Below are 24,861 nucleotides of genomic sequence, written 5' to 3'. Positions count from 1 at the left end.
AGGCGTTTCAAAAGGGCAACTATCGTAAACTCTAACTCTCATATTTCAAATGTGGAATCTTCCTCTCTAAGATACAGTAACTCTCTCATCATGACCATGTTTTCAACTTAGTACTTAATAAAGTTCTCCCCCGTCTGAAATCTCGGCGAACGAGAGGTTACGAGAGCGGAGTCCATTATGATGTAATAATGGCTTCACTCCTCCTCCAGCCAGCTGTAATCATGCCATTGCTTTGTTTATACAACGAGTCCCTTGGAATTGGAGACTTCCTGGATTGATGATGCTTTCAATTAGGTCGAATTCGGTGTGTTTATCAGTCATCAACTTTATTTCAATTTTTAATCATAGGTTGTCGTACATGTTTTATTTCATCTGACTGACACGAATATAAAGTTGTGTTGTACTCCAAAACATCCTGAAAATGTTTATTTATTGGTTTAACTTTTCAAGATATAGGACAGTTTTTTATCTTGTGCTGTAAATATTTATATTCACACTCATCATATTTATTTGATCTGTCCATCATCTTTTGACTCAAGCTTGTTGACGTGTTTTTGACGTGTGTCTGTGTGTGGTCGTCAATGTTGTCTGAAAATGTTTATTCAAGACCCAACAAAAGGACTTACAACTTTACGTCAGGCTTTCATCGAGTCTCACCTGCAGCGAATCAGGAGCAGTATGTCTCAGGAATGACTCACAACTCAAGATGAAATATTCTCAAGAAGAAGGACAATATAGACGGGAGGGTGTGTGTGTGTGTGTGTGTGTGTGTGTCCTCAGGCTGAGTATTGACTCGGCTCACACGCGTTCATTCATCCGAGCAACAACAGAACGTTCCGAACTAACAGACGCTACTTTTTACTTTTATTTTAGCGTTTCAAAGTGGTTTCCTCCAGCAGGTGGCGCTGTCTCACACCTGACGCTACAAAAACGTCACTTGTTGAAATCCCTAAATTGCTGATTACAGTCTAAGGGGAACTTAAATGTTTTAAAAACACTTTTATTTGATTTTTAGATCCAAAATTCTTGTCATCTTGGACAAACAAAACTTCTTTCTCAACTTTTAATTCAGTGGTATTGTTTAATATGGTTTATTATAACTCAGGAGCAAACATAATAGTTTTATAACAGAATTTAATACATAATAATGGAATTGAACTTTTGGATTCAGTTTTAAAAATGTGTCTCCCCCCTCTAATACCCAAATTTTATTAAGATGGAAGTTTAATGTACCTGCCACACATTCAGCGAGGCTTAAGAATCTTCTACTCTTATTTAAACTTGGAATAATAAAGTTGTCTATTCGTGGCCAATCCACAAAATTGTATTAATTATTTTCAAGGGATTTATATTTGCATCAGAATCTGCAGATACTTAGTGGCCATTTTGATCAAAAAGGCCACAATATGTACTTTGATGTATGTACATATATGCATTCATGTGTACTTGTATAGCCATATATCTTTGTTTAAACGCAAAGTGTGCCTGATTTGTTTCAACATTCTTTTTTAAATATTGTAAAACATATCATGGGGTGTGGGAGCAATGATTGTTTTAGATTTTACTTTAGAATACCTCTAATTGTTTTGTATTATACATTTTTGTCACTGCATTCTGCATAAAAATGTCTTAAAATAAATGCATTCGCTCGTCAACAGATGGCGCCACAGAACTGACTTATGAACGTCTAACCTGCAGACCTGTTGAAACTGTGGATCATGTAAAAAAAAAGTCCCAGCTCGTCAGGGTCAGACACTCAAACAATGGAAACACATTTGTTGTCATTAATTTAATATCCGAGTGTGTTTCACGTCAATCATTCACCGTCTGTCAAAGAGGCGATCATGAACACATCAACACGAACAACAGTACAGAGTGTTTTTGACAGGTGACCCGGGGCGGGTCCAAGTCCTGGTCCTCACAACAGATACAGATGTAAACAAAGAAATAGAAATAGCACCCGTGTGAACGTCCACCTGTGAACCACAAGGACCAGAGTCATGTGATCTTGGAACATCTCAACCTGCACTAGCGACTCAACTGTCTTTTTTATTTTTTATTTTTTTTATAAATGAGGTCCCACAAGCTCAGTATGGAGTCTATGTGTGTCCATGTGTGTGTGTGTCGGTTTTCCCCCGAAACGATTCTTCCTCCTCCAGTGACGTGCTCTGTGTCGACTCGAAGATGCTGCCACTTTTATTTCTCTGCAGAAGAGAAAACATGTGAGAAAACTTTCTTCAAGACAAAGGAAAAAACAGCAATATTAAAAAAACAGTAAAAAAAATAATTAAAAAGACACAAACCATGTTGGTAACACACTGCTGCTTCTTAGTGTACTCATGAAATATGCGACACAAACCTTGTCATGAAATCAACTTGAAATGTAGCGCCCCCTGGTGCTGGAGTAGAAAACATTTTGTAGCCATTTATAGAAACAGCTAGCCTGAGCATTACATGCTAGCATCATGCTAGCCTGACATAACATGATAGCATCATGCTAGCCTGAGCATTACATGCTAGCATCATGCTAGCCTGACATAACATGATAGCATCTTGCTAGCCTGACATAACATGCTAGCCTCATGCTAGCCTGACATAACATGCTAGCATGATGCTAGCCTGACATAACATGCTAGCATCATGCTAGCCTGACATAACATGCTAGCCTCATGCTAGCCTGACATAACATGCTAGCCTCATGCTAGCCTGACATAACATGCTAGCATGATGCTAGCCTGACATAACATGCTAGCATGTGTGTCCGAAAAGTTAAGCGTTGGCCAGGTAGTCATAATATTATGGCTCCGCGAGACATGCTCCCAAGACACAACATTCCAAAACGCAGCTCAGTGTCGCCCCCTGCTGTGGTGCGAGGGCCACGCCTCCTCTCGTCGACGAAACAACAGACACATACAGTCAGAGACCTTGAAACATACATACCTGGGGTGTTTACGCTACATTTGGCCTGAGGCTGGCGGTCGTATGACCCGTTTACCCCCATTCTATCGGACGCCTAGAACAAACGACGAGATGGACTCACTCATGGAGGTCGAACACAACTGTCGGGGTCATGCAGGAGGAGGCGATCAATCGGACATGCAGTTGATCAGCGAGGCGTGCGATTGGTTGGATTGGGTGATTGATGGGAGCAGAGGTTGATTAGTTTTGTGGGCGCAGATGGAGGAACCGCTGGTGACTCGCGACGCGGCTTCTTAGCTAAAGAGTTCTACCTCAAATATGTGAGAGTTTCCATGTTGTTACGCAATAACATAAATATTCAGTAAGCGAGACACTTCCGGGGTTTACGTCCGAGGTTCACAAACGTGTCCACCAAAGTTTAAAAATGTTTTTTGAACTGAAAATAAAATAAAATATGAAATTCTTAATTTAAACTTCAACTTTATAGTTTTGTTTTATTTCCTGTTGATCCAGTCATTATTCATTTTTCACTTTAGAATCTGCTTAATATGGAAATAATTAATGTAATTTTTATCTTTCAACGCACAAATAAAATCACTATAAACAAAATAGTGTAAAGTATATACTTTACTACTATTCCATTTGTGTCCTGCACATTACTTATGGGGAAAAAGAAAAGACGAGGAGGGGAAATATATTATACAGCAAAAAAATAATACCTCACAGACACAATGGGCGGGGCTTATTTCAAAGAAAGCTGCCTATTGGTTCATATTCTAACTAGACGATGGTTGGTCCAATCAGTGGGACCTTGATATAAATCGCTTCCCGCTAAAGCGTAGTATCAATAAAATTGTGGATTTACTTAAATTGATAAAATAAAATACCCAAGTGAAAGCGCAGTGGAAAAAAAAAAATATAATTATGAGGTGTTGTCGATTTTTTTTAATGTCGATCTAGTTGTTGTCTTTGTGTCTCCAATAGAGTAGACTTCATTTGTGACTCGTGGCTGCCCTCTGCTGTCTGAAGACGTCACTACAGGTACGTTTTCTCTATTTTCGCGGATTAAAATCCGGGGACATGAAAAAAATAACGAATTTGTTTCAGCAGAACTTAAATACACACGTTGGTTAAATTGTTTAAGTTCTTCTCAGCTGCTAGCAGCGCTTCACTCGGGGGAAAAACAAACATTTATTTTAAATTGTTTTACCGCGTCTGGGTCAGGATGTCATTAGTTAATCCAGGAAGTGAAGGACAAACAAGGCTTTCATTTCCTGTCAACAGCTGCTGCGAGGCGACGACTCGTGATTTCAGAATCAAATGTGTCCATTTTCTCTCTCCAGATTTTGGAGGACAAGGATTGTAAAAGATTGTTAAAGAGGACGACAATCCGCAGCTCAGTCGTCTGTGAGGTGTCTGTAGTAGAGCAGGCAGATCAGTGGAGCCTCGTCATATGAAGACTCGTTGTCAAGACTACATTCCCGGAATCATCTCACGACTTGTTCAGACCAGGATTCAATCATCAAACCTGAACAATCTTCCTAAATATAAACTCTGATTGAGCATCGGGGAGATTCTCCGAGTAGATTTTTTCGGCAAAACACACCACTTTGTTTTCGATGATGGTGCTCTTCAAGGCGAACTCACGAGCTTTCTGTGGACGACCACAAACATCATCATCATCATGAGACAAGTTCCTTCGAGACGTCACTGCAGCATCAGTCGCCCTCAGAACCTACAACCATGATGCGTTTCCTGATACTTAGCTGGTCATAATGTTTTGGCTGCTTGAACCTGCAGCATCGTTACAGTGAATAAAGAAGTTGTTGAGTCGAGGTCATGCTGCATGCAGCCGTTACTCTTGTTATCTGGAACACGCGTGCACCAACACACACTCTCTCTCTCTCTCTGACACACACTCTCTCACACACACACACACACACACACACTGACCTTGATCCGTCGGTGCATCACCGCAGCGATGATGACCGTGAGGGCGCCCAGGACGATGAAGCCGTACTGCATGTACTCCATGACGGCAGGAAGAACCACCAGGTTTGTGTAGAAGGTGTCGACGACCGGCCCGTCAATGTTCCCCCTCTGAGGAACCAGAACCACCGAGTCACGACAGCAGCAACACAACTATCACACCTGTGCTTTAATCTAGAAGAGGGGATTGTGTGTACATGTATGTGCAAGTCTGCATGTGTGTTTTAGCGTGCATATATGTTCGACTGTTTGTGTGACTGGGTGTGAATGTGTGAGTCTGATTGTGTGTATGTGAGTGGGTCCCTGTTTTGAGTGCGAGTTTGTGCGCGCAAGTCTGTGAAAGTATGTCAAATCTTTGTTTTTGTAAATCTGTGTGTTCAAAAGTGTGTGCAAGATAGTGAGTCAGTGTGTTTAAGTTTGTGAACGTCTTTGTGTTTGTGTGTGCGAGTCAGTCTGAGAGTGTGTGTGAGTGTATGTGTTTGCAAGTGTCTGTGCAAGTGTATGTTTGTGCATTTGCAAGTATGTGTGTGGGTGTATGCTTGTGTGTTTGCAAGTGTGTGTGCGAGTCCGTTTATGTATTTGCAAGTTTATGTGAGAGTGCGTTTACAAGTGAGAGAGTGTGTGTGTGTGTGTGTGTGTGTGTGTGTGTGTGTGAGAGAGTACGTTTGCAAGTGTGTGTGCGAGTCTATGTTTATGTGTTTGCAAGTGTATGTGAGAGTGTGTTTACAAGTGAGAGTGTGTGTGTGTGTGTGTGTGTGTGTGTGTGTGTGTGTGTGTGTGTGTGTGTGTGTGTGTGTGTGTGTGAGAGATGCGTTTGCAAGTGTGTGTGAGAGTGTGTGTTTATGTGCTTGAAAGTGTGTGCAAGTGTATGTTTGTGTGTTTGCGAGTGTATGTTTGTGAGTGTATGTTTGTGTGTTTGCAAGTGTATGTAACAAGTGTATGTTTGTGTGTTTGTGTGTTTGCAAGTGTGTGTTTGCGAGTGTATGTTTGTGTGTTTGCAAGTGTATGTAACAAGTGTATGTTTGTGTGTTTGGAAGTGTGTGTTTGCGAGTGTATGTTTGTGTGTTTGCAAGTGTGTTTGCGAGTGTATGTTTGTGTGTTTGCAAGTGTATGTAACAAGTGTATGTTTGTGTGTTTGCAAGTGTTTGTGTGAGAGAGTGTATGTTTGTGTGTTTGCAAGTGTGTGTTTGCGAGTGTATGTTTGTGTGTTCGCAAGTGTATGCGACAAGTATATGATTGTGTGTTTGCAAGTGTGTGTGTGCGAGTGTTTGCAAGTGTGTGTGTGACAGTGTGTTATTGTGTTAACCACCGGAGCTTCACTCACCTCCTCGAACCAGAGCATGGGCATCACCACCTCTGAGATCTTGCCGGTCTGCCTGCAGGAGCAGGGGAAACAGGAAGTGAGCTCACAGTTGGAGATGAATGGTGAAGACACAATAGGTGACAAGCTTAATGTCCTCGTCACGCTCCAGGGAACCATCCTCACTTAAATCCCGACACTTCCTTCATGTAGAGGTTGAGCTGCAGGCGGATGGAGACGTTGAGTGGGACGCCCGTTTGCTGCGGAGAGACCGTGGAGAGACAAACTTAGAACTCAGCGACGTCAGAGTCCGCCTCGGACCAACAATCGGCTGCTGAATGTTCCCACATAACGAGCGGACCCACAAAAGAAGGAAATCCTCGTGTGCCGCCGAGACGCTCCAGCTGATTGCGGAGTGAGAGCGACAGAAACAATCACACGTGTGAAAGAGCTTTCATCTGGAGCCAGGAGTTATGCTTCTGACATCACCGCCAGGAAATCTCACGCTACTCCGGCAGCTGTCAACGACACAATCTCGTAACACAAGAGGTGCGTTCAAGGAATCTGGTAAACCAGAAATAGCTTCAGAACTTCGACTTTTTTTTATCATCATCTTCATTATTTTAGTCATCTTCGTAATCACTTTCGCTGACGTTAACCAACTTATTAACTTTATCATCATCATCATCTTCATTATCTTGAACTTTATAACCAACTTATTAACTTTATCATCATCATCATCATTATAATCATCTTCATTATCTTGAACTTGTAAGGAAATGACAACTTTACTGTAATCAATCACCTAGATTTAACACACATTTCAAATAGTCACTTGATTAACTGATAATCTTACATATTTAATTCATATTAAATAATCCTATTCTTGCATTCACTTAAACTAAACTCAGGTTCACAACTCAAAGGCCGAGGTCACAAAGCCTCACACACACAGAAAGATTAAACAATCCCAGATTCCTGGACGTCTGGACACCTGTCTGAGAATTCACTCTGAAGGACACAAGTCGCTGGGAACAGATTCTTGAAAACAACAACTTTTGGTAAATTTCCACTATGTTCACGTGCGACCGGCCATCTTAGAATCAAATGTTTACACTTACTGACCAATCCTACATTCACATTTGACTAGAGGCGTTAACCTGAATATTCTACTATAAAGATCCACCATTTTGTCTGATCTTTGCGTTCTGGCATCCGAAGACGTCTGCGATAGATCTCTCTGCTTGCTAGCGCCCGTGTGCACGTAAGTTTGTCTCTGACTTTTGCATAATTCACTAAACGAGCATTTTTCTTAAACTCATCCATGTGTCTGTCCTTCATTCCATCACCACGTACGAGGCTGGGGAGGGGTCGGTTCATCGGAACACAAAAAACCCTAACAACTTGGTGCCGTGGACTGATGGTTTGAAGGCCTTTTCGATTCCGAGACAAACTCTGAGCTGATTGTTCTCCAGGCAACCAGGCCGGCAACTATAATATTATTATAACCAACTTATTAACTTTATCATCGTCATCTTCATTATCTTGAACTTTATAACCAACTTATTAAGTTTATCATCATCATCTTCATTATCTTGAACTTTATAACCAACTTATTAACTTTATCATCATCATCTTCATTATCTTGAACTTTATAACCAACTTATTAACTTTATCATCATCATCTTGAACTTTATAACCAACTTATTAACTTTATCATCATCATCTTGAACTTTATAACCAACTTATTAACTTTATCATCATCATCTTGAACTTTATAACCAACTTATTAACTTTATCATCATCATCTTGAACTTTATAGCCAACTTATTAACTTTATCATCATCATCTTGAACTGTATAACCAACTTATTAACTTTATCATCATCATCATCATCATTATCTTGAACTTTATAACCAACTTATTAACTTTATCATCATCATCATCTTCATTATCTTGAACTTTATAACCAACTTATTAACTTTATCATCATCATCATCTTCATTATCTTGAACTTTATAACCAACTTATTAACTTTATCATCATCATCTTCATTATCTTGAACTTTATAACCAGCTTATTAACTTTATCATCATCATCTTCATTATCTTGAACTTTATAACCAGCTTATTAACTTTATCATCATCATCATCATTATCTTGAACTTTATAACCAACTTATTAACTTTATCATCATCATCTTGAACTTTATAACCAACTTATTAACTTTATCATCATCATCTTGAACTTTATAACCAACTTATTAACTTTATCATCATCATCATCATTATCTTGAACTTTATAACCAACTTATTAACTTTATCATCATCATCATTATCTTGAGCTTTATAACCAACTTATTAACTTTATCATCATCATCATCATTATCTTGAACTTTATAACCAACTTATTAACTTTATCATCATCATCATTATCTTGAACTTTATAACCAACTTATTAACTTTATCATCATCATCATTATCTTGAACTTTATAACCAACTTATTAACTTTATCATCATCATCATTATCTTGAACTTTATAACCAACTTATTAACTTTATCATCATCATCATCATTATCTTGAACTTTATAACCAACTTATTAACTTCATTATCATCGTCTACATCCACTGAATCATCAACTTCATCACCAACTTTATCATAATCATCATCATCCTCGTCACTTACTTCATTATCATCATCAACTTCATCAACTCTTAACACTATTGTGTCTCTTAAATAAATGTTGGACTTTACTGTATCTCTATTCTATCAGTGTGTGTCTGTTTGTACAAAACTCTCTTTTCATTTAAATCTTACATTAAATAATGATCTTAAGCCCCGCCCACTGAAAACACCATTTTTATGGAGATTAAATCTTGTTTACCATCATTCTGCTGTGATTGGTCAAACATCAGGGTTTGTCATTGTGCACCATAAGTCTCCACCTTCAAGGGACCTGTTGTATAAACAAAGCTGGCATAATTGCAGCTGGCTGCAGGAGGAGTGAAGCCATTAATGGACTTCGCTCTCGTAACCTCTTGTTCGTAAGGATTTCAGACAGGGGAGAACTTTATGAAGTGAGAAAGATTCAACATTTGAAACGTGTTTTTTTTAAATGAGTTTACCTTAAATAAGCATCATCTTTATCATCATCCCCTTAATTAATAAAGGCTCCTATAGATTCGGGTCGGCTTTACCCTGAACTGAATGTGTTGAAGTTGTTTTGACTCGAGGAGGAACTGAGACCATCTGCAGGAAATGAAAGCTGCAGGACCTTCGGGGCAGAACTCCGTCTGACACGGACCTGTGCGACCCCTCGTTCACTCTGTGGTTCAAGTCCAGCGTCGGTTCAGGTTCTGCTCTGAGACTTATTTATTTTCTAGACCTTATTCCTTCAACGGGGTACCAGCTAGTCCGGGTGATCATGTGACATGTTCAGGGTGTCCCCCCCCCCCACACAGCATCTTATTATATTGAAAAATAAGTTTGTGAAGACTCGACTCAAGGGTCATAGAACCGACATCATTGTTTTTAAATGATCGTTCAACTACTAAAAGTGGTTCATGAAGATCTGACTCAGAACTTCTTGAGTTCTTGGATCTACTCTCAGTCCCTGATGAAAACTGAAACTCCAGCTCAACCTTGAGTAACTCCATGACATGCTCCATTATCAGAAAAGGTCAAAGATATTCTTGTGGCAACGCTTTGCTGCGACACTCGGCAGCCGTTAAAGCACCGTAAAACAATCACCAATTAGCTTATCAGCGTTTACGACGTGATAAACTTTTGCATAACACGGAACAGTTACATGATCACGGCGATAAAACAGACAGAATCTACTTTGGATTTTGTTATACCTCATTTATAAAAATTCGTTCTCAGTTGCAATTGTTTTCAGTCTTTGTTTGTTTGTTTAACATTGATGTCATTTTCTGATCGCATGTATTTGAATAAAAACTTTATTGACACCTGAAGACTAGTTTCCCTCTCTGGTGTGTCTCCAGGTTTGCAGGTCGGTTCTGAAGGTTCTGTCTGCTCGGCTCTGCTGGCACGACTTCAGTCACACGACTCTTATGAAACCAGCTCAGCTGGGACCGGTCCACTCGTGATCAGAACCAGCAGGTGGATCAGTTCTTGTCGTGTCGTCGGCTGTGCAGCAGAGTGGTCGTCTATGAGAGACTCGGACCGTCATACTCTCTCTCTCTCCAGGACAAACCGCACAAACATTATGACCAGATAGGAGTGACCTCTGACGTACGACATGACATTTTTTTTATCATGTTGGAGGATCAGGAGTAGCAAGAATCTTACGATAAACATGACACTACAGGGAGGAACAAGGACACACAATCTAGGGCAGGGGTCGGCGATCTTAAAAACTCAAAGTTGTTCATTCATTCATTTCACTTCATTTCCTACATGAAGGAAAACCCTTTGACTTTAAAAATAAATATAATTCCATAATGTTCACTTTCTCCCTTTGCCTTTATAATATATATGAATTGAGCAGTAAAGCAGTTTCGAAGCATTTTGATGTTTTTAAGTGTCTTTTTGGTCGAAGATAAAGACGAAGACAACTGAGCTCCAGTCGTTACATTAAAATGAACAAACATTTTGGTCTATAACTCTAAAAAGAACCGATTACTCTGAAAATAATCCCAACCCTTAGTTGACATGAGAGTGAATGGAAAATATGTAAAATTTAAATATTGGCTGAATGTTTTGTATATTTACTGCAGTAATGCAGAGTCATGGTTGTTTTTCCCTTTCTTATGTAAAGCACTATGTGACTCTGAAGGTTCATTTATATATTAATTAATATACATCATAATCATCATTATTATATTATTATTATTATCACCATCATTTCAACAATGCAGAATACAAAATAAAAGGAAATTAAGAACAAAATGATTTGATATCAAAATTTGAAAACTGAAGTGAAATACTATAACGCTCGTTTTTCGCGTGTTACTGTTCCTTTAAGACAGAGACAGGTGAGGGAGTAGGTAAGTAAGTAAGTAATTTTTATTTGTATAGTATATGTATTTATATTCTAGGGAGGTGGGAGTGAGGACTCTGCGCTGATGATCGTGAAGAAATAATGTTGTTCTTGTATCAGCAAAGTTACGTCTCAAAGTAACAGTTTTGGTTAAATAAAAGGTCAAGTGAAAGAGAGGTTTGCTTGTTTTTCAAGCATTATTGGAAAAACGCTACTAAGATTTAAATAAAATTCCCACATTTATACAAATACTTATTTTCCAAAATTTGTTTTGAAACCAAACATCAGCTTTAAAAGCTTCTGGAGTCGAATGTATCCTCTTGTCCTCAGCAAAAACCTTTTGGACGCACTTTACAATATGGTTTTCTTACTTAAATAAATAAAATATGGTTTGAAAACCACACTTTTAAAATGATAAAGTGCTGTTGAATATTAATTCAGGATTATGAAAAAAAAAGAAGCTATATTAAGTGTATTGATATTTTCTGAGACTCCATAATAGGAGACTTTCAGGGTGACTCACCGGGTGGATGTCGATGAAGAGCCCGTGCTCGTCCTCTGTGGGATTCAAACCGTCCACGTAGTCCAGCAGCACGGGGTCGGCGTTGAAGAAGTGGGGGTGAGAGATGAACATGGGAGACTCTGGAGGAGACAGAGGGCGAGTCAGAGGGCGAGACAGAGGACGGATCGGGTCAGAGGACGGATCGGGTCGGCGGTTCAGGGAGAGACGCACTGTTCCTGCAGCTGCTGACGTTCAGAAGTCCAGACTGCCGGCAGGGACAGAAGCCCTCGTTGGGAGTGTAGTCGCTGCCGTTGGCGAACATGGTCTTGGGTGCGACGAAACGGTACAGAGGGATCCCCTTCACCTCACCCGGTCGCTGGTAGACCAGCTCCAAGGATCTGAGAGCAGACACGCACGCTCAGGACTTATCGGTTGCGACGCTGCCAGAGCGAGAGCGAGCGGGGGCGCCCCCTACCTGCAGGCGTCAGGACTGTAGAAGGGCAGCGTGGACTCTTTGGTCATGAAGGGGGGCCACATCTGTCCGGCCGTGCCGTTGATCATGTTGCACTCCGGCGTCCTCCAGTAGCTCAGCTGGAAGCCAACAAAGCCTCACCTTGTTACCATGGCAACAGTGAATATGCTTTATATTTCAATAGATGACCATTTTTTCTACTTTAAAACCATTTTAATACATTTTAAATACATTTTTTTATCCACGATAGGAGACTGATGAACAAAGAATGTCACATGTTTTATGATTTTAATCAGTTTGATCAAAGACGTCGAATCATTGTATCTTGGCTCATGCCTGTGACCCCCTCTCTGAACCTGAGATTTATTCATTTTATTCTATTTTTGTTATTCCATTTGAAAATAGAAACTTAATCATTTTTATTGGAGGAGGTGAAAATATTTTTTTGTAGACGATTCATGTAGAAACGCACACACACATAAGAACTCATGACTACACTTGTGAAATAAAGCAGGAACATAAATGTTGTCATGAGAGTCTTGTACGGACGTTTATCAGTGTCAGCAGAATTTTAAACATTTGAATTTAACATTTCAAATGTTGAAACTTTAAATAATAAAAATAAAAAAATTAAACCGATTGAACTTAATTATTTTTATATTAAATGGTTAAATTTGCATATTTAAAATATGAATTAATGCATTTTTTTTTTAGACATACAGTTCGATTTTCTAATTACAAAAATGTAAACTCGTAGCCTTTTAAATTCAATATAAAAATGTTGGTAAGTTTTTTTTACATTTTTATATTGAATTGAAAAGGCTATGAATTAAAAAATATTAGATTTTGAACATTTATCTTTGGATTATTGGATCTAGAAAATCAAACTGAATGTGTGAAAAACATTTTTGAAAGAATAATAATAAATCGAATTATTTAAAAATAATAATAATTTCAATAAAGAAAGTATTAAATTATGCTTAAAGAAATAGGTACTGCCAAAAAACAAAACGATAAAAAGTTCAACTGAACCATTGAATATCCTGACGACACCGATATATGTAAACATGTGTGATTGTGTGTCAAGTGTGTAGATGCAGCCGCGAGTCTCTCACCTCCGTCAGGCCGTTCCAGGAGTCGACGCCGTGGACTTTGTTGATGTCGTCCTGCCCAGTGAAGGTGGTGAACAGACCCGTGTTGGAGTTGTTGAACTGAGGAAGGAAAAGCACAACAAACGTGTGTCACGACTCACATCTGATGCCGCTTTAAGAATTCTAACAAATATATCAAACACAAATAGACAGTCAAACCCAATCCAAACACAACATCCAGACGTCTGCACGGTTCAAAGCTGTCGTCTTTTTTAAAGTTGTGAAATGAGAGCAAACAAGTGAAGAAATCTTCCATTAAAGTGATAGAAAATTCCTGGTTGGCGACCGTCGGACAAACAAAAAACTTTTGTCTATAACTCCAATAAAGAACAGATGAGTCTGAAAATAATCCCAACCCTTAGAGAACATGATGGCGAGTAGAAAGTGAGTGAAGTTCGAATCTTGGTTGAACTATCATTTTTAACTTGCATGTACATTTCATTCAGTTATTCAGACCCGACATGTGTTTGAGCAAGACGTGACAGAGACACCGTAAAGACGACCTCGTCAGCACAACATGTCCCATTATCTCAGCTGGTGGACTCAGTGACAGTTCAAAGGTCACTCCTCCACATCTCATCTCGACACACTCAAACATGCTAGCACACACACACACACACACTTTCACTCTTACCTCACACTCAAAACCAACCTGACAACCTCCTCATGTTTGTATCTCGACTGGTTTCACTCGTCAAACTTTGTGAATTTATTGAATAGCAGAATTTAACATTTCAAATGTTGAAACTATGAATTTACTTATGGAAACGTTTTTAAAACATGGAATTGTATGTAGTTTTTAAATGATTTGTATATTTAAAGGTTTCATTTGTTTTTATTGCATAATTAAATAATTTATATATTTAAAGTTGAATTTGTTTTTGTTTTAGTAATTGAAGTTTAAAAAAAATGCAAATTTTCTAAATTCAGCATTTAATTCACAGCCCTTTAAATGATATAATAATTAAATTATAAATAAATATAATAATTGTGTCACTACGAACAGCCGACAATTGTCTGGTGACACTATTATACCAACATTATTATAAGTAATTTATATTAATAATACAAAATTAAACTTAGAAATTTATTTTGAAAATATTTCATATTGAATTAAAATGATTATTAAATAATTAAAAAACAAATCAAAACTTTCAAAACACAAATTATTAAATTTAATATTACAAAAAATAATTTAGTACTTTTTCAATAAAAAAAAATTGAAAAGCTTCAACATGTAAAATTCCAATTAATCAAAATTCTGTTACACAGTCTTTGAGTTTAAAACACGTGCTTTATGACAAAACCTTGTTTTACTTCCTGCTGTGACACAGATACGAGAGTCAATCGCACCGACGTGTCACAAGACAGAACTCACCTCTGCGAAGAGTCCAAACTTCCCCGAGGACGGCAGCATGCCTGGAAAGTATTTATTGAGGAAGTCCACGAGGCCGCTGTCGTAGCCCCACATCAGCTCCCCGATGGTCTTGGTCAGGAAGGGCCCCTCATTGAAGGAGGAGAAGGAGGCGCTGATCATCAGCTTCACGGCGTACGGGAGTCGCTCCATCATCACGGCGGCGCCCTGAGAGAGAGAGAGAGAGAGAGCCGTCGGTGAGACGGAGAGTCGGATAAAAAAAATAAAAGAAGAAGAGGTCACAGCCACTCACCAGCACCAGCATGTTGGGGATGGTCACCACATCTGACTCGTTCCCCACCGACATGTCGGGCTCGAAGAAGTACTGGCGGTACTCGCGGAACGACACCGTGTAGTTCGGGTGAAACGTGATGTTGTCTTTCTGACAGCGTTTCCTAGAAACAAATACAAAGTTTTGATGTTTTCTCTCTTCATTGACCAGAACTTTTGCACTCGTATTACAGTCATTACGGTAGCACTTTCTGACTGATCATATATTGAATAAATACTTTGAGTGACTATAAGTTGTTGTGAAATAGTTAAGTCGTGGCAATAAAAGTCAACACTAGAACTTATAAATAGTGTTTTGTCTACTGAGGTAACACACAATAAACATGTGACCATGATGTTCCACAGCTGGAGATATGAGCCGAAACACTTGATGGTTGTGCAAGCAACTGAGACAAGCAACCACGAGTCGGACCCCACGAGACAGTCGGACCTGGACTGCTGGTTCTGTCGCTTTCATCACTTTAGAAAAAAGGGAAGTCGTTTCAGCTGAGAAAACGTATTCTTAACTGTCGTCACGTTACTCTGACATAAGAAAGTGTTTGCTCAGCATCGTCCAGCACTGCTGACTCAGCATCCCCTGTCCCTCCCGCCTCCCACAGGCCCGCGGGCCGACTGGACCGGACCGGACCTGGTACCTGTAGACGTAGGGACCACGCTGCTCCACCATAGGCTTCTCTCCCTTCAGGACCTCCTCCGGGTTGAGGATGTCGAAGAAGTAGACGGACATGAAGAAGGGGACGGGGATGTCCTTCCACATGGTGTAGGTCAACTCGTTGTTCGGGTCGATCATCGTGTTCTGACGGACACACACACACACACACACAATCACTGACACACAATACCTGACACACAAAAAGAGTCAACAACACGACAGGTCCAGTGTGGAATGTTGCTTTAGCGAGTCACAGGAATGTTCACAGCAGGAACTAGTTCTTCAAGTGCTATCTTGGTCTTCTGGACCCCGACGACCTTGAGGATGAGCTCCCAAGGCCACCACCCTTCCTGTTGTTAAACAGTGCAAACCAACAATCAGCTCGATCTGCACCACGATAACCTCAAGTTGAAGGATCGCATATTTCGGCACTCAACCTTCAACTGTTGCTTAACAAGATGTGTAGAGTGAAGTACACAACAACATGTGTAGAGTGAAGCACACAACAACGTGTGTAGAGTGAAGCACACAACCACACATGTGTAGAGTGAAGCACACAACCACACATGTGTAGAGTGAAGCACACAACCACACATGTGTAGAGTGAAGCACACAACCACACATGTGTAGAGTGAAGCACACAACCACACATGTGTAGAGTGAAGCACACAACCACACATGTGTAGAGTGAAGCACACAACCACACATGTGTAGAGTGAAGCACACAACCACACATGTGTAGAGTGAAGCACACGACAACATGTGTAGAGTGAAGCACACAACCACACATGTGTAGAGTGAAGCAAACAACAACACGTGTAGAGTGAAGCACACAACCACACATGTGTAGAGTGAAGCAAACAACAACACGTGTAGAGTGAAGCACACAACCACACATGTGTAGAGTGAAGCACACAACCACACATGTGTAGAGTGAAGCACACAACCACACATGTGTAGAGTGAAGCACACGACAACATGTGTAGAGTGAAGCACACAACCACACATGTGTAGAGTGAAGCACACAACCACACGTGTAGAGTGAAGCACACAACCACACGTGTAGAGTGAAGCACACAACCACACATGTGTAGAGCGAAGCACACGACAACATGTGTATCAACCAATACTACAACTACTTTAAACCAACTGAATTAATAAGCAGTGTCAACTGTTGAATACTTCTACCAACAACTAAGTCAACACTACAAATACAAATAACCAAGTCAACGATGACTGTCAATAACCAAGTAAATGACTACCGTCAACGACTACCGTCAACGACTACCGTCAACGACTACCGTCAACGACTTCCGTCAACGACTTCCGTCAACGACTACCGTCAACGACTACCGTCAACGACTACCGTCAACGACTAACGTCAACGACTTCCATCAACGACTACCGTCAACGACTACCGTCAACGACTACCGTCAACGACTACCGTCAACGACTACCGTCAACGACTACCGTCAACGACTACCGTCAACGACTTCTGTCAACGACTACCGTCAACGACTACCGTCAACGACTACCGTCAACGACTACCGTCAACGACTTCCGTCAACGACTTCCGTCAACGACTACCGTCAACGACTACCGTCAACGACTACCGTCAACGACTTCTGTCAACGACTACCGTCAACGACTACTGTCAACGACTACTGTCAATAACTACAACGTCAACTACCATTATCAACTGATGAAAAACTATCTGTAACTTCCATCAACAGCGATGTCAAAATCCATTATCGATGATTTACAACTACTTTCAACAACTAAATCAACAAATATTATACAACTGACATCTATTTTCAAACACCGTTAACAACTACTATTAACAACTACCGTCGACAGATGCAGAAACAAACACTGTCGACAACTTCTGACAACTGGTAAAAATTACTGCGACTTTGTCAATGAATACTTCTGTCAAAAACGATGAGATAGACAGATAAACTATCAAAAGAGTGAAAATCTAAAATAAAGTTGTTAAGAAAAAGAATTGTACTGAGCTGAAGAAAAAGTAAACGTACCTACAAACATTATCAAAAGGTCACCGTCAGTAAAAGTCAGTCTAGAAATAAAACCAGAGATGATGCTCCAGATTAAAAGTCTTTCTCAGAAGTCGACCTTCTTAAATTCCTGTGATAAGAGACAATCAAAAGTAATCAGTCATTGGAGAGTAATTGTTTATTTTGTTCACAGAGTTTGAGTTTTATTGTTTTTATAATTGTTGTGTTCTTTTCTTAGTGGTTTTATGGCCATTTGTCTTCACAATCAACTTTTACTGTAGCGTGACCTCGATGTCAGGAAGAATAAAAGCTTCATCGTCACAAACTGATGTCGAAAACCACGAAGGAATTTAAGAAAGTTCAAAGAAACAGGAGAAAAAAAACTAACTCACACAAAGTCAAAAACAGTTCTGTGATAGGAGAGTCAGTATTGTTACTTCCCACAGACAGGTGAGTCTCTGCTGTGACTCCACAGGTGAGTCAGTGCTGTGACTCCACAGGTGAGTCAATATTGTTACTTCCCACAGACAGGTGAGTCTCTGCTGTGACTCCACAGGTGAGTCTCTGCTGTGACTCCACAGGTGAGTCAGTGCTGTGACTCCACAGGTGAGTCAATGTTGTTACTTCACACCGACAGGTGAGTCTCTGCTGTGACTCCACAGGTGAGTCAGTGCTGTGACTCCACAGGTGAGTCAATGTTGTTACTTCACACCGACAGGTGAGTCTCTGCTGTGACTCCACAGGTGAGTCAGTGCTGTGACTCCACAGGTGAGTCAATATTGTTACTTCCCACAGACAGGTGAGTCTCTGCTGTGACTCCACAGGTGAGTCAGTGCTGTGACTCCACAGGTGAGTCAATGTTGTTACTTCACACCGACAGGTGAGTCTCTGCTGTGTCTCCACAGGTGAGTCAGTGCTGTGACTCCACAGGTGAGTCAATGTTGTTACTTCACACCGACAGGTGAGTGAAGTGACTCAAGTTTGAATGGCAAGTCAGTGCTGTGACTCCAAAGGTGAGTCAGTGCTGTGACTCCACAGGTGAGTCAGTGCTGTGACTCCACAGGTGAGTCAGTGCTGTGACTCCACAGGTGAGTCAATATTGTTACTTCCCACAGACAGGTGAGTCTCTGCTGTGACTCCACAGGTGAGTCAGTGCTGTGACTCCACAGGTGAGTCAATGTTGTTACTTCACACCGACAGGTGAGTGAAGTGACTCAAGTTTGAATGGCAAGTCAGTGCTGTGACTCCAAAGGTGAGTCAGTGCTGTGACTCCACAGGTGAGTCAGTGCTGTGACTCCACAGGTGAGTCAGTGCTGTGACTCCACAGGTGAGTCAATATTGTTACTTCCCACAGACAGGTGAGTCTCTGCTGTGACTCCACAGGTGAGTCAATGTTGTTACTTCACACCTACAGGTGAGTGAAGTGACTCAAGTTTGAATGTCAAGTCAGTGCTGTGACTCAAGTTAACAGGTGAGTCGGTGTCGTGACTCGTGACTCTCAGATGAGTTGATGTAGTGACTCAAAATCTGACATGGAAATGTTACACATTCACTCAGTTGTAGGTGATTTAATTCATCAGTTAAATATCCAGAACTTGAACAAGTACAATAAGATAAGATCTTCTGTGATGAATAAGTAAATAAAAATAAAAAAAGTAAACTCATGTTTTGAGGATTATTTGCTGAGTCGGCACTTTTAACACTTGACTCACCTTCATGATCTGGTCATCGATGATCAGTGGACCTACAACCGCCAGCACAACCCCGAAGAACACGGTCAGGACCCCCACCACGACGAATCCCACCGCCACCTTGGACCCGTCTACGGCCATGGTTCCGAAGATCCGACTTGACCCGCTTATCTGCCCCTTGTTATTGTTTAGCTTCGACGGCTAACTTTCTGCTAGCCGAGCGAAGAGCAGCAAAACAACATCGGCGAGCGACAAACTCTGACCCGCAGATTCGAACCGAGACAGGCAGACAGGTATCGATAACTTGTGATCGATATTTGCCTGCATGTTGCGTTTGTGTCATTTATAGATGCCCCGCGCCGCCTCCTTCTCACGCGGGGCATCATGGGAGATGTAGTACCCGATTAGCAGCCGCTAGCCGCAAAATAAACAACTATAATTAAAGGAATTAAAACACATTTATTATTTTATTATTGAAAAATATTTTCCATCATGCTACTATTCAAATAAAACAGATCAATTATAATAAGGATAATGAAAAAGCAAAATGTTATTAGTATGAATATTATGTTAAAAAATAATTAAATCGATAAATCGATTCCTATGGTGGAAAATAAATATTTTATGTCAAAAATAAAAAATATATAATTTACAGTAGTTCAATAATACTTTTGAGTAAAAAATAAATAGTGAAAGGACGGATTCAAATATTGATTTAAATGTTTTAGATCAATTTAAATTGATTGAGTAAAATACATATAAATTGTTTCCTATGGTGGAAAATAAATATATAATATATATAATGTTTTTTAAGATACATTTAAATTGATTTAGTGAATAAATACATTTAGATAAAATAATAATGGTCAACAGCTGAAACTGAACTGTTCTACATAACACAGAAGGTTTGACCCCTGACCTCCCGAGGTGCGGCTGCAGGTGTTACACCAACAACGTGTTTTACAGGTAAGTAAGTAAGTAAACAGTTTAGTCAGTGGTTCGGTGAATAAGAGTGTCTTCTTTTATCATTTTTCAGTAATATGTCGAGTGTCAAATAAAGAGGAAAACTGTAACAGAACAAGAAAAAGATCAAATTAATAAAAATAAAAATAAAAGTCAAGTTCTATGACAGTTAACTATTAAGGCCACACACAAAAAATTACTATTACTATTATTTAATTTATAATATTATGATTTCTCTTTTAAATATTACAACTTTTAAAGTCGTTATATTGTGAATTAACAAAAAACTATAATCATTTCTTTGTGTTCCCCTAATATCCTGCAAGAAAAAAGACATCCAACAGCATAAAAAAGTAACTACACCAACTGTTAGTAGGAGAAAATCTCTTGAATTATTCATAAATTAGGTAATTCTTTAACCACATAGAGAGTGTGAATCTGACCCGTTTAATGAAACCAAGAACAAATATCCGCAGTAGAAGAGTTGTTAAAGAAAATCTAATTAAAATAAATACTTCCACTACCATTGTAGAGGACAGGAGAATTAAGTGTGGATTGTTGAATATCTGATCCCTGTCCTCAAAAGCTTCACTAATTAATGAACTCATATCAGATAAAACCATTGACTTATTCTGCTTAACAGAAACCTGTCTATAGATGATTACGTATCTTTAAATAAATCAACACCACCCAGCCACACTAACTTTAATGCCCCTCGACACTCTGGTCGAGGAGGTGGAGTCGCAGCCATCATCAACTCATGTCTGTCAACCTTTACTAGACAACAATCTGATTTCAATTCTTTTAATTATACTTATCATATCTAATACAACCTTGAGATCAGGTCAGTCACTTCTCTTTGTTGGAGTCTATCGTCCTCCTGGACCTTATTCTGAATTCTTGTCTGAGTTCTTCTCCGAGTTCCTGACCAGCCTGGTGCTTAAATCAGAGAAAGTGATTATTGTTGGTGACTTCAATATCCATGTTGATATGGTCCATGATAGCTTAGCTAACAAGTTTAACTCTATCCTAGAGTCATTTGGTTTCTCTCAGTATGTTCATGAACCGACTCACTGTCTTAAGCACACATTAGATCTTGTCCTAGCGTACGGACTTGAAATTAAAAATGTTATTGTCTCTCCTCAGAATTCAGTTCTTTCTGACCATCTTTCTCCACTATAGTCTCACTTAAGCTGTAAAGTGTCTTGAGATAACTTTGTTATAAGACACTTTAAATAAAATTGAATTGGATTGAAACCCGTGATACATAATAAAGTTAAAAGCCTTTAAAAAAATGTAAATCAATAAGAAGGTCATTTACACTAATATTATGTATTTTTTAAATCTAGGGATTGTGTTACAACAAGTGGAAAAACAAAAGTCGTACATTTTTTTTTTTTTTTTTTAAACACCCGAAAAAAAGTATATAATTTGATTTGGAAAAAAGTAACCATCACAGAAAACTGAAGAGGGATAAAATAATATTTTAGTGCACAAATCATGATCCCATAAAATATCTAAAGTCTATAGAATAAATCAAACATCCCAAAATCATCAGCAGATTTGAAAGTCGGACTAAAATATCCTGACCTAGGAAAATCGTTTAACGGCTCTAGTTGACTTGAGGAACCGTTGAATGACTCACTGATCACTGTCTCACTGACTGAGTCACTGGACTCTGGATTGAAACCATCATGACCCTGAAACTCCAAACATTAACCGCCCGGAAACCAACAGCTTCTCGGACCAGTTTGTCCCAATAATGACCAGTTTGGTCAGGATGGTTAAATCTGATAGGCTTCAGATAAAATTCTTCTTGGTTGGTGTGTCAGGTCTGGTCACGAGTCTCGTTGTGACACGCCTACCTTCACAACATATCTGAGGATCTTGCCTGAGGACCACACTGAGGGTCCAACCCGAAATATTGTGCAGCGTGACAGCAAATGCAATTTCACAGACGTTCGAATAAACTGTTTGACATTCAAAGTTCGCTCTGACGTGCAGATTCAATGAAAACCGCTTCAGAAAACTGTCCATAGATTATCATCAGTCGATAATCATGTTAGAAAGAGACGTTGATGAAGATAATCCCACATTTGAGAATCGACATCATCTGACTGGTCACATGTCCAGGTGATTCAAAACCCGCTCCAGGTGGTTCTGTTCAGAGGAGCACTCACCTTCTTGATCTGGTGGTTCATGACCGCCGGGCCCAGAACCAGCAGACTCAGCCCGAACAGCAGCGTCAGAACCCCCATTATGAGGAACGCCAGCGTGACCCTGGACTTCTGCACCGCCATGATGAAGATGAAGATGAAGATGCACAAGAATAACTCCTGCTTCAGCCGAAAGCTCCGTTTTATACTTTTACATGTCTCCCCCCCCTCGTACCTCCCCTTCTTAACTCCCCCTTTTTCTTCTGTCTCCTGCTATTCTCCCAATTCACCCACTCCCTCCCTAACACCCCACCTCTTACTCCCCTCCCTCTCTTCTCCTTCCACTTCTCACCCCTTTTACTCATCCTTCTCTTTTCTCCTCTGAATCTCTTTTCTTCCTCCTTCCCATTTTCCTCTGTCCTTTATCCTGCTTTTACCCAAATTTACACCTCCCTCTGTACCTACATCTTTACTTCATCTCCTCTCTACTCCAGCTCTCTTTCTGCTTCACCTTCTCTCTACTCCTCCCTCTTCTCTCTCTCTTCTTCCCTTCATTTCTACTCCTCTTGTCTTTCTCCATGTCCTCCTTCTCATCGTATCCTCCTCCTCCCTCTCTACTCCTCATCCTGTCTTTTTACTCTTCCTTACTCTCTTCTTCTCCTTCTCCTCCGCTTTCTTTACTCCTCCTCCCCTTTACTCCTGCTCCTCTCCTCTCCCCCACCTCGTCCTTTATATCTGCATCTCATCCTCCTCTCCACTTCTCTCTCTCCTCCTTCTCCATGCTACTTTTCTTCTCCTTACTCCAATCCTCTCTCCTTCACCTGTCTCTGTTCTCCTCCTCATCTCTAGGCCTCCTCTTCAATACTCCAAGCTCTCCCAATCCCTCCTCAAATCTTTCTACTTCTCCTCCACCTCCTAGTTAATTTCATATTTTAAAACATTCTAAAATGGGTTCCTTGTTTCATCTTCTCCTGCGGAATCTCTACATTCCTCCTCTTCCTGCCTCTGCTCCTCCTCCTTGTTGGTTGGCGACAGTGGAGAACCACTGTTCCAAGAAAAAACCCAAATAGTCAACCCAAAGGTCTGGACTTCTTCTACTGTTTCGTGTTCTCAGTGTATTCAGTGTTATTGATCCGTCATGAGCCGATCAGTAGCCGACCTGCTGCGATCTCTAAAGTCAAGATCACAGGTCAGAGGTTAAACAGGTGTCTCTGGTGTTTCTGTGGTATGACCTCACTTCCTGCCGCTCCTCTGCAACGTTGACCACAACCCTGTCTTCTGCTTCGGCTCCTCCATCATCTCCGTCAGTTTCTACACACAGACAATGAATGAATGAATGAATGACGGAAAATATTTGAAAATGAAGGAAATATATTTGGCAAAATCAAGTGTGAAATGATCAACTGTGAACTGTCCTGGCTTGGGGGTCACACGTTAGACTCACGCACAGTTTCACATCATGTTCAACACCTGGAGCAGTTCTCCTGCAATTGAAATCGTTAAAATCCGGTCATGATAAGGAGTCCTCTGACCGAAGCACTGACGCGGGAAATGGTTCGAGTCCACGTCGGTGACGGAGCTGAATGAGGCGACTATGAGGCCAAACATTCAAACTCTTTGTGAGATAAATGAGGCGCGACAACATCCGCCCCCACGACCCTGCAGGGGATCCAAGAGTTGACCGCCGATGATATTAAAAGTTCGCTCCCTCGTGCGTCCACCGGTTCCGCTGGATTTTGGGGATGAAGAAGTTCTCTGAAGAATCTCTCATAAGGCGTCACACTCTTTAGCAAACGCAGAAGCTTACGGCCGCAGACGCTCATCTGACCCAGCATGAAGAATCTGCTGCTCGTTCGTGCCCGAGACCAGAACCGAGACCAGGACCAGGTCTTTCTTCCAGTCTTAGAATAGATCGGACTAAGTTGTCAGTTTGAAGTCTTGAATCGATAGGATCTTGGTGGAGAGTCGGAACCAATTGAAAGATGAAACAAAATGTCTATTCTGCAAAACGCCTTACTATGATTCACTTTGTTTCTTCAATGGTTACCGTTGAGTCAAATGACTACTTTGAACAAACACGTGCAATGATGTCACTCCTCTCACACACAACTTACATCTTTCACTCACAACACACACTCACTTGTCCAACACACACACATGTTTGTGTTGCATGACAGTTGTATGACCACAAAAAGCCATAAATCACAACACCCTGTTATACATGGACAGAACATACACAAACACACATATGCATGAGTTTGGATGTTTTTTTTACTTGTTTATGAAGATCCCTGTGTGTTTCTTTCCTATCGACCGAAACCAAATTGGAACCTTGAGTTTCAA

At 40.3% G+C, this 24,861-nt stretch overlaps 1 protein-coding gene across 5 annotated transcripts; it reads right to left on the bottom strand.

The window, feature by feature from the left end:
• Positions 1 to 1,774: 1,774 nt before the first annotated feature.
• Positions 1,775 to 22,678, bottom strand: scarb1 (scavenger receptor class B, member 1). 5 transcript variants are annotated; one of them, XM_087790935.1, is made up of 14 exons: positions 19,421 to 19,749; positions 15,677 to 15,837; positions 15,004 to 15,145; positions 14,715 to 14,918; positions 13,301 to 13,396; positions 12,189 to 12,304; positions 11,945 to 12,111; positions 11,735 to 11,853; positions 6,395 to 6,468; positions 6,233 to 6,284; positions 4,873 to 5,019; positions 4,526 to 4,573; positions 2,941 to 3,013; positions 1,775 to 2,204 (listed from the first exon to the last, which is right to left on the bottom strand). In XM_087790935.1, the coding sequence occupies exons 1-14, from the start codon at positions 19,538 to 19,540 to the stop codon at positions 2,197 to 2,199; spliced, it is 1,527 nt and encodes a 508-aa protein (XP_087647061.1). In that variant the 5' UTR covers positions 19,541 to 19,749; the 3' UTR covers positions 1,775 to 2,196. The 5 variants fall into 5 exon arrangements, with proteins under 5 accessions (XP_087647061.1, XP_087647063.1, XP_087647062.1 ...); XM_087790937.1 differs by lacking the exon at positions 4,526 to 4,573; XM_087790936.1 differs by lacking the exons at positions 2,941 to 3,013; positions 4,526 to 4,573.
• Positions 22,679 to 24,861: the final 2,183 nt, after the last annotated feature.

Source organism: Callionymus lyra, chromosome 5 (assembly GCF_982586985.1).
Source record: "Callionymus lyra chromosome 5, fCalLyr1.hap1.1, whole genome shotgun sequence".
Lineage (NCBI taxonomy): Eukaryota > Metazoa > Chordata > Actinopteri > Syngnathiformes > Callionymidae > Callionymus > Callionymus lyra.
Note: the sequence above shows the minus strand (reverse complement) of the source record. Positions and strands in the feature narration are given on the sequence as shown.